Consider the following 10,889-nt stretch of genomic DNA (forward strand, 5'->3'; position numbering starts at 1 on the left):
CATGGTTGCTATGCTGGCAGCCGCAGTCCAGGAAGAATCCAAAGGTGAGATAACTACCCCTAAGCCTCAAATGGATTGATATTTTTCCTGAGTTGTCTCATGTGGTATGGAATGAGGCTGGCAATGCCAAAGGCATGGGCACCGAAGAAGATGAGACCAGCCCCCAGAAAGGTGTACTCGCTTAGGAACGTGGCTGACACTCAGAGTTCTTGGTACACAGAACTGCAACAAAGAAGGGTTAGCTGCTTTGGCAGCTCCAGGACAGGATCCATCCAGCTTGGCTATCGGGATCCTGATAGAGATATCGCAAGTGGCTGACCCTACCAGCTGACATTGGCTCAAATCCCAAGAAAAGCACAGGAAAAAGAACGCTCAGGAAAAGACTGTCATCACTGCCTAAGACCTCACAAGGGTAGGGATACGAGGGCTGCTCTCTAACAGACTAAAATTGGGACTGCAGCTAAAAAGAAGAATAGCTGGGTGACCCTGTATGGCCAGGGTCAGTTATACCATCAAGTACAAAGATGGCATCCTCACTGGGATGGATGCCATCGATGCTTCTGAAGATGGGAGTCTTACAAGTAGAGGGGAAAATCAGGGTCAATGTCAGGACAGGGCTACTTGCTCTTCTCTTCACCGAGTCCAGCGGACTGGGCAGCAGAAGGCACCATCACTGGGTCAGCACCTAAGGGCAGAAGAAGATGGCATCTTATTAACCAGAAGGAATGATCACCCAGAATTTAAAGCCAACCCCCTATAGGTAAGGATACAAATACCTGTAGTCCATACTATAAAGATATAAACTTTCCACTAATGACTCATCTGAAGTTAGTGTCTAACCTTCTCTTTCTTACCCTTTAATTATTGCTGCATTTCAGTTTTCATACCTCACTCTTCTTCATCTTTTAATAATTATCATCACTAGAATTATCTTCCCCTCTTCTAAAATGTTCTCTGTGTCCTGTGATGGAATTTGAAAAACACGTATTTAGTAACAAGTTTTTAGTCCACTAGTGAAAAAATGGTTACCTTGCAGTTATGCACTCACATCACTAGGTGGCACTGGTGTGAATAAGGGGGATAATCTCAGGCACTTTACCTTTCTCTCGAGTAAATGCAAAGAACTGCGTCCTCTAACTTGTCTTCGACTACTGCCTTTTCTAGGCACAGTCCCCCACCCCATTCTTTTCCTTAACTTCCACCCCATTCGTTAAGCTTAACAGTCATAGGAGGCCAACATCACATTCAAACTGTCAGTGTGTGGCATAAACAAACTCAGAAACCAAGTGTATCCCCTTCTCTTTCTTCACTTTGCCCCAATACTGACTTGAGACTCCCATAGTTGGGAGTTCACAGTTTCACCCCCAACCATTTCCTGCACCCCTATTCCAGCTCTCATCCCAGTCCCTGCCTGTGGTTCTCACCTGGCCTTGGAGGCTGATTCTGGACATTCGGCTCATATTTTTTCTTAGCTGCTTCCTCGGGTGGTGGCTTAAGTGTTCCACAGCAAAAGCAGCAGCAGCAGCAGCAGCAACAGCAACAGGTAAGCAGAGCACACAGGAGGACAAGCATCTAAAAGGTGGGAAAGAATGGCTTCAATCCGGCACAAGCGTCTAAAAGGTGGGAAAGAATGGCTTCAGTCCGGCAGTTCTTGTGTATTTCCATTCAAGCTCCCCTCCCTCAATCCTTCCAGCACCTGCTATATGAGACAACAGAAGCACGTGTCCTAGGAGAGGGGGATTAGCTGTCCTAATAGAGGAGGGTTGCCCCTGCTTCCTTATTCTTAAGAGACTAGGAAGAATTGTGTACCTTGAACCAACAGCTATTCAGCGTAAAATAGTATGTGACGCCTTCTTCGCCAAAGTGGTCGTATATATATATTCCCAATGAGCCATGCCGGTCGTAAATTTGCCGCTTCTTAGGGTCACTCAGTACGGAGTGGGCTGTGTTGATCTCCTTGAATATTTCTGCTGCTTGAGGGTCCCCTGGATTCTTGTCTGGATGATACTTCAAGGCCAGTCTCCTACCCAAGCAATACCCAAAGGAGGGTGGGGAGAGGATGGGAATGGCTGGGGAGGGAGGGTTAGGGTAAATGACAGGGATAGGTCTCTAGATGGTGAAAAAACAATGCATGAGATGTGGTACAAAGGATGGAGGCATGCAGCCCAAGTCCACATTCCTTCTCGTGTCACACTGAAGAGGATGATGGCCCCACCTGGTCCCAAAGTGAAGGCTTGGGGATTTAAAAATGGGTCAGAAAGCAAGGTAGAGGGAAAAGGGTTCAAGGGGGAGAATTGCAGGATTCAATAAGGGGCTGATGTCTGAACCTGTAGGCCTTTTTGACGTCTTCAGGTGAAGCACCCTTCTTAAGTTCCAGCACTGCATAGAGGGTTGATCCAGTTTTGGACAACGGGCGGGCTGCTTTGTCCACGTGAGCCATGATCTGGGTCAGAGGAGAAGCAGCATTTGTGAGAACTTCCACAGGTGAGGCCACAGAGAAGCGAACTTCCAGTGACAGGAAGCTCATCGCCTTCAGGGGCGAGGCAGGTAAGTGGCTACAATGGGACAAGTATAAGACAACAGTGACTGGCATCTGTGACTAGCAGGAGAGTGCAGGTGACAAGATCTTCGAATTTTAAAGAGGAAACATCTTCTCCTCACATTTCCCAGTGTCCTTCAGATGCACAGACCTCCAGACACCCCACGTTCTACAGAGGTAAAGCCAAAGGAGGTCTAAACCCTGCATAAAGATCGATTTTGTCCAGAGCTACTGGTACCTTAAGTAAACAGCCCCGAGCCTGTCCAAGCTCATTACTGGGTTTGAAAGACCAGCAGGGCCCCAGCCCCTGAACAGCTTGGGTGCGGAATCATGGCGATCCCCAATTCCCAAGGGAGAAGCAAGTCAGACGAAACCCTGCGCTGCCTAAGAGAAGTCAGGCGTCCAAAAGCCAGGCCGGGAGGCAGTGCTTGCACCTAGGCCAGACGCTTTCTTCCTCCTAACCTCCCCGCTCAAACCCTCCCACCTCTGTCCCTCAGGGAGAACAGAGGGGTGAATCAAGGGATAAAGGAGGAGCTGTGGGGCAGACCAGAGAGGTAGCAGCGAGCAGGACCCCAGAGGGCCGGGGGAGCGCTTGGGAGGCTGCGGCTTGGGAGAACCAAGGCAACAAGCTCAGAGGGAACGCTCTGGTTCCCCAAGTCCCCTCTGGCTCTGTGTGGACCCCCCACCCCCACCCAGCCTGGCGTCTACCTCGGAGTCGCTCTCTTCAGCCGGGGAGGCCTCACGCAACCTCCATCAAGGTGTGAAACTTCACACGGCAGCGGGCCAGTGGCCGACTGCGCCTGCGCGCTGCGTCAACACTAGGGGTCCCTTTTTGGCGCTGCAGGTAGGTCTGGGAGGGACTTATTTCTCTCGCGGGGAGCCTGAGCGTAGGGATCTGCCTGGCAGCAGCGGCCAAGGGCTGCGGAGTGTGGGTTCCAACCGCACCCGCGGATGCAGCCTGCAGGGCCGTCCCTTCTCGGGTGGGAGGGGACTCATTCGATCAGGGACGTGGCTCACCAACTCACCTAAGGAAAGATAACGGCGCTTGCAGACCGTGGCTGTACGAGAGGTATGTTTGCTACAAACCTTTCTCAAGAGGTATATTACCTTCTCAGCCTTCTTTTACGGAATTTAGGGGTCTCCACTTGGTCCTTTTTTTCCTTTCTGCCGGGAAACTCCTACACATGCTTTAAGACCTACATCGAATGTAAGTATTCCTAGGAAACTTTCCTTCATTCCCTCAATTGTTCTCACCTTCCTCTGTAAAAGCAGTTATCCTATCATATTGTAATTAAGATGGCATGTTCCTTTAAATTGATGTCTTGAACATTTCCAAAAGTCATTACTGTTCTTCAGAAACTTTCTTTAAATACTATTACATCACGAGGATGTACCATAATATAATTATATAATCCAGATTGGATAATTGTTTATAATCATTTGATAGTATGATGACCTTATTATGAAAATTCTTATCTTTAAATCTACAAATAAATCTTTTTTTTTCTTTAGAGTAGATTCCTGGAAGTGGAATTATTGGGTCAAAGCGAATTTTTTTGAGGCTTTTGATCCACATGGCTAACTTTCTTTCCAGAAAGTTACCAAAAGTACCAATTTACCTCCCTAATTTACATGCTACTTGCAGGGCATAAGAGCACCTATTTCTACTTAATTCCTGTGATCTCCTACAGGTTTGCATCCCTTATAATTTACCACTTCATGATGTTGGTTTTCGTAACAAAGGAGCACTCAATGGCTCCTATAACATGGAATTGAAAGAACTTTATTGTTTCAGACCTATCTCTCTGTTACCTGTCTTGTGACTTATTATCTCTTCCTTTTATTACTGTTACCTGTGTACATTTACCTTCCCTTCTAGGTTTTAAGTTGTAAATACTGCACCCCAAAGATGTGAGCCATCTGAGCAAACTAAAGAGTCCATGTGCAACAGGCACAACGACCACTGAATTAGTTTATTTCTGTAGATCCGTGATCAGTGTAGGGGTGGGGATGAAAATCTTTGGTATCCCTCACTGAGTGCATAGGTTCTGGGTTAGATGAGTTTAGAGGTTAGTCGCCTAAAGTAAAGGAGGTAAAGCTAACAATTTTTTGATGGTTTGTACTATGCCAGATTTCTCTAACTAACCTCCAGCCTTTCGTCACCATCATGGAAGGACAGAACTAGAACAGCCCGAGTCATTTCTTTACCAGCACTGGGAAGAGAACAGAAGGCACTGGAAGTGCAGTGCATTTACAGGGAACGTCTCACCTCAGTCTACAGGCCCGGTGTGGTCCGGCCCCTGCCTCTCACTCCAGCTCTACGGAGTACCACTGTCTTGCGTGCTCTGGTCTCTGCTGCACTGCTTTTCTGTCAGTTCTTTGAAGACACCGTGTTCCCTTCCACTCCTCTGCCTGGAGGGCTCCTCCCCAGGCTACGTGCGTGCGTAGCTGACTTCTCATCCTTTGTGGCTCTCAGCTTTGTGCTTCCTCGGAGAGTCCTTCTAAATTGAGTTCCACTTCTCTCTCCCCATTTCGTTAACACCCTCACCCTGATTTGTGAATATATATTTATCTCACGTTGATTTGTTTAAGGTCTGCCTTCACCGGTAGACAGTGAACTCCATGAGGGCAGGGACCTTGTATGTTTGCTCACCATTGTATCCCCAGCACCTAGAACCATGCCTGGCTTATGATAAGTGAATTAATGATTTGCTGAATGAACTATAGCAGAGGGAGCCCTCTGCTGGTCCAGTGGAGGCCCAGAGTTTGGGCCATAGCAAGAATTGCCTGGGACAGAAGCAGATAGCTGGGGAATTGGACAGGACTGCAAAGCCCACTTTTCCTCATATGATCTGAGACAAGAAGAGACAGAAGGCACTAGGAGAGATAGTAAGGGCGATTCTGGGCTCCTTGTTTCTTGTTTGTCTTAGTTTTCCTCCAGTTCCTAACACAGTATCTGGAATATTGTAGGTACTCAATAAATGTTGGTTAAGTTGAATGAACAAGCATGCTTTTGTGTACCTTTTCTGAAGCACTTTTACCTCATTGTCTCCTTTGATCCTCACAACAGCCCTGGGAGGTGGTATGAGCCCATCCCTGCTTTATAGAAATGAGCCCAAGAAAGACGGCAAATTAGGCTCTGAGAAGAGTTAGTAAACAGCTTTCACATCTTGCCAGAGGCTCCAGAATGTTATTACTTCTTATCACTGCCCTCTGACATTCTAATTAATTCTAATCATAGTGGCTCTTGAAATAGCCATTATCTTTAAGCCTTCTGCGCCTCCGCTCTGAATGAGCTGACACTGCAGCCAGCAGCTGCAGAGATGGGAATAGAGCAAGCAGGTCAGCTGGCATCCTCTGGCCAGGGGCCTCCACTTGGCCTTTACCTAGAAGCAGACCCTTTTTGACTCCATTTTCCATGCACACAACTAGGAAGAACGTACAAGCCAGGAGTCAGAAGCCCTAGATCTTTGTTTTGGCTCTGGCTCTAACAGGCTGTGTGATCTTGGACAAGTCACTTAATCTCTGAGTCTCTTCCCTCTTCTGTAAAATCCTGTGCTGTTTCACAGGGTTGAGGTCAAGACTAAATTAAATTTGGTTGTAAAAAAAAAAAAATGGAAAAAATTTGAAAAAACCATGCTAAAGAATGATGACAGACTCAAACCTTTTCTGGAATCATTTGCCCTCCCATCATATGTTGAGTCAGTGATCTTAGAAGTTTACTGTGTCACAGAGCCATTTGGTCTTTCCTGGAGAAAACCAAGAAGCATCCCTTATTTATCCACAAACAACTAAAGTTTTAGTCATATAGCTGGAATATACACATACAGACGACAGACATTGGTATATTTATACCCAAAATATCACGCTCTCCAACATATGTAGTGGGAGAGAGAGATCATAATTTGTCACACCCAACCCCCAGGTTCTAGAATCGTACAGATTTTGAGCTGGAAGGGACCTCAGAAACAACTCTCATACAATGCCTTCCTTTTGTAATTGAGAAAAGTGTGGCCTAGAGAAAGGGATTAACCTGCCCAAGGTCAACCTGTGAGGTCCAGACCTGTCTTCTGACTCCAAGTTCAGTGTCCATACTGTGTCTGCTCCTCATACACACCAGCTCCCTTTCCACTTTAAAATCTAAGTGTAGAAACAGACCAAATCTGTAGTTGATATTCACCTCCTTTCATGGTGATGTCAGGTAATATCCTGCTTTCCCTCCCCCCAGCTGAAGGCATACATACTACATGTGACTAAAAATACCTCTGGCCCCGTTTGTTTGCCTGTCCTCCCCAGGGCAGACGTCTCGTGGTGGGAGGTAGAGGGTTTCCAGTTAGAGAAGCTGCTTTATACTCCTGTCCTCTCTGCCCTGCAACCCCAGACTCTGCAGACCTAAGGGCAGGCTAACAGGGCACACCTGCCTTACCTGTAAAATGGAGATAATAGTCTCTGCCTCTTAGGGTTGTTAAGAGGATTAAATATTTAATCTGAACAGTGCTTGGCATGTGGTAAATGCTATGTCATTGTCATCATCACCATCATCATCATTCTTTCTATCCTGTCTCCTCCCAATTTTGTGAAGAGAGAAATTGCTTTCCTTCTGTCTCTGGGAGGAAGGGGGTAAATCAGGGTCCTCCCTCTAAGAAGATTTGGAAATTGTCATTGGAATCCTTCCATCCCCTTTCTACATTCTTTTCTCAGCCCCTTGGAACCCTATTTTCTCATTCCTCTACCCAGTGCCCTCTGCCCTCCAAAATAGCCACAGTGTTCCCCAAGCAGTCAAAACTCCAACATTACCTCTCTCACTTCCTCTCCTTTAAACATTTCTAATAAAAATGATTACCTCCATAAAATTATCTCATCCCTATGGGTTAGGTGGAAAGCAATCTAATTAAAACCCTATAATTCTGCTTATAGTGAGAACAACTATTAATACTTCACCCTCTTAATTCTTAACCAACACAAAAGGAATAACTGGCAGAATCTCAGGCAGTATGACTGAATGAAGTGAAAACTATCAGGCTCTGCTTTGGGAAGAGACTTTGGGCCTTAAATCTCTCCTCTCCTTTCTGTTCAGCTCCACCAACTTCATGTCTTTTCAATTCTGGGGCTCTGCATTATTCTATGTCTCCTCCTACATCTCTGATAAGTTTCCTGTCCCTTGCTGGCTCCTCTCCCTTCTTTCATTTCCTCTTTGTGGATATTCTATATGGCTTGGTCTTTAAGCTCCTGCTTCTGCTCTCTCCTCTCTACTTCAGAGATGCAGTCTATGGGCGTGGCTTCAGCGGGCACTACTCTGCTTTAGCTCAGCTTAGTGTCATCCACATGCCAGTCTCCCATTGCCTCAAAACCACACTCTGAAATCTGAGCTTATGACCTTGCCCCCAGACTGGCTGTTCCTCTTGCTTTTTCTATTTACGTTAATGTTATGACTCTTTCCAAGATAATGCTGCTCAAAACCCAAACATCAGCGGGCTGTGGACCATTATTTCCCCCAAATTCAGGCCAAAAAATCTTACGAATTTCTTTTTTCAAAATTGTTCTTTCATCGTCCCCTTCTTTTCAGCTCCCACAGCTTTGAAGCGCCTCAGTTAAAGGATTTCCATGTCACACTGACTGTTGTCCTAGCCTTCTAACTGTTCTCCCTACTGCCAGTCTCATCCTGGATACTGGTTACCAGATCAGTGTTCCTAGAGCAAAGCAATGTTACCATCGTTACCACTCCTTTGCTCATAGCCTATGGAGTGCAAAACAACCCTTAAAATATGGCAATGAAATCTACAATCTGACACCGTGTTATCCCTCCAAATGCATTGTCTGCTATTGCCCTGAAGTAAACCTTCCATAACCATCAGTCTTTTTTTCCTCCTAAATATTCCTGTTCTTTCTCACCTCTATACCATTGCTCTCACACCAGTTCCCCTCATGAACTGTCCTTTTAATTAATCAGTTCACTTACTCAACAAACATCTATTAATCGTTCCTCTATGCCTAGTACTTCGGATACAGTGATAATCGGCTCTCATAGATTATAGCTTAATGTGGAAGATAGACATTCATTTATACCTTCAACAAATATTTATTAGGTGCTATCCTCTGCCAGATTCTGTTCTAGGTACTGGGGATATAGCAACATACAGAACAGACAAAAACTTCTGCCATCATGTAGCTTAAATTCTGGTGAGAGGAGATAGACAGTAAACAAGATAAGTAAAATATTCAGTATGTTAGGTGGTAATAGTTGCTATGGAGAAGCATAAAGCAGGGATGGAGATGGAAAAAATTTGAGGGAAGACTGCACTTTTTAAAAGGATAAGCAGAGAGGGCCTGTACAAGTGATATATATATATATGTATATTTTGTATTATTTATTTATTTATTTTTGGCTGCATCGGGTCTTAGTTGCGCCCATTGCGGTGCGCGGGCTTCTCTCTCTAGTTGTGGTTCACCGGCTTTTTAGTTGTGGTTCACAGGCTTTCTAGTTGTGGCCCGTGTGCTCAGTAGTTGCGGAACACGGGCTTAGTTGCCCTGTGGCATGTGGGATCTTAGTTCCCTGACCAGGGATCAAACCCATGTCCCCTGCATTGGAAGGCAGATTCTTAACCACTGGACTACCAGGGAAGTCCCTGTAAAAGTGATATTTGATTCAAGACCTGAAGCAGATGCTCAGGTGAGTCTTGAAGACATCTGGCAGAGTGTATTATAGGTAAAGAGGTAAGTAAATGCAAAGGCCCTGGGGTGGAACACACCGGGTATGTCATAGGACCCACTTGCACAAAGGCCAGAGTGGCTGGGGAGTGAGGTGGGAGTAGCATGAAATGAGATCAGAGAGGGTTAGATTGCATAGGGCTTTGCAGGCCAGTGGAAGGCCTTTGGCTGATACTGAGACAGAGACTGATGAAATCTGGCCTAGTTGCCTAGTCCGGATTGAGGATAGACTATAGGGCAACAAAGGTAGAAAAAGGAAGACAACCTAGGAGGCTACTGAAGTAATCAAGAAGGCAGACGATGGTGGTTTAGACAAGGATGGGAGCAGGATTTGTTGACAGATTGGATGTGGGGTAAAAATAGAGAAGTCAAGGATGACTCTAAGGCTTCCGGTCTGAGCAAGTGGAAAGATGGAGTTCGCATGTTCTGACATGGGAGGACTGCTGGAAGAGAAGGTTTGGGATAAAGGGTGGCGATCAGGAGCTCAGTTTTTGATGAAGCTTGAGATGCCTATTAGACATTAAAGAGGAGAGGTCAAGCTGACATTTGGGTACATGAGTTCAGAGTTCAAGTGAGAGATCTGGGAATCATCATATGAGCTGCCATTTATTTTTTAAGTTTCTTTTTTTAATAGAAACTTTCAAACACATATAGAAACAGAATAGTACAATGATTCTCCATGTACCCATCACCCAGCTTCAATAATCATTGCTTCTTGCTGTTTCTAGGTAGTATTTAAAGCCTTGAGACTGGATGATATCTCCATGGGACTAAGTGTAGGAAGGTAAGAGAAGAGGGTGACCAAGTCCTGGGATATTCCAGTGTTAAAAGGTTGGGAAGATGTGGAGGAACCAGCAAAGGAGACCGAAAATAAGCAGTCAGTGAAATAGGAGGAAAACTAGATTATGGTATCCTGGAAGCCAAGTGAAAAAAGAAATAATCTCCAAATAACAATTTAATTACAGTAGGATAAGTGCTAAGGCAGGAAAAGAAGTGTGCAATGAGAATGCATAACATGCACTAGGCTGATTTGGGGGGTCAGGAAGGCTTCTCTGAGGATGTGACACGTAAGCTGCAGCCTTCCCTCATCTTCCGTATCTCCAACTAAAATCCTGCTTCCTCCATCCTGCTTCCACTCTGACAATCAGCTCCCCCTTTCTGGGATGGCTTTATCGAGGACTATGTATCAGGCACTATGGTGTGCTGGGGACACAGTGTTGAGAAAGACAACATCTGTCTTCAGAGAGCTTGTACTCTAGTGAAGAGACTGACAAGTAAACAATTTTGTTAAAACGTGGTGAGTGCTAACATCACCGAGGCACAGTGGGCCTTGAGATCACCAGGGAAGGGCACATAACCCACCCAGGGGTGGGAGGGGTCAGGAAAGGCTTTCTAGGGGTAACACCTGTGTGCATACCCTTCAGCTTAGCTTGGCCCTTTCAAGTGTTAACCCTTGCCCACAGCCTTGGATTCCAAATCTTGCCTGAGATCCCTGGCCCAGCCTAAATCCTGACCTCAGCACTGGGCTTTGCTCTCCTTCTCTCTCAATATGAACTGTTCCAGCCTGGGTCTCCCTGAAGCCTCCTTCTAAGCTGCTCTGTTGCCTTCTGCTCTGGAAGCTGGCACTGACCTGTCCTCTCGG

At 45.9% G+C, this 10,889-nt stretch overlaps 1 protein-coding gene across 1 annotated transcript; it reads right to left on the reverse strand.

The window, feature by feature from the left end:
* Positions 1–905: 905 nt before the first annotated feature.
* On the reverse strand, positions 906–2,440 carry DNAJC5G (DnaJ heat shock protein family (Hsp40) member C5 gamma). The gene is made up of 4 exons (XM_067703866.1): positions 2,328–2,440; positions 1,810–2,023; positions 1,425–1,572; positions 906–961 (listed from the first exon to the last, which is right to left on the reverse strand). Exons 1-4 carry the CDS (start codon positions 2,438–2,440, stop codon positions 906–908), a joined length of 531 nt encoding a protein of 176 aa, XP_067559967.1.
* Between the last annotated feature and the right edge of the window lie 8,449 nt (positions 2,441–10,889).

The sequence above is a fragment of the Pseudorca crassidens genome, chromosome 14 (genome assembly GCF_039906515.1).
Source record: "Pseudorca crassidens isolate mPseCra1 chromosome 14, mPseCra1.hap1, whole genome shotgun sequence".
NCBI lineage: Eukaryota > Metazoa > Chordata > Mammalia > Artiodactyla > Delphinidae > Pseudorca > Pseudorca crassidens.

Bases quoted from the DNA above. Each gene is read 5' to 3' on its own strand.
- DNAJC5G (XM_067703866.1), bottom strand. From the start codon at position 2,440: ATGGCTCACGTGGACAAAGCAGCCCGCCCGTTGTCCAAAACTGGATCA. The intron at 2,024-2,327 runs GTTCAGACATCA...TTGCTTGGGTAG, and splicing joins GACGTCAAAAAGGCCTACAG to GAGACTGGCCTTGAAGTATC. The intron at 1,573-1,809 runs GTACACAATTCT...CCCACCTTTTAG, and splicing joins TGAATAGCTGTTGGTTCAAG to ATGCTTGTCCTCCTGTGTGC.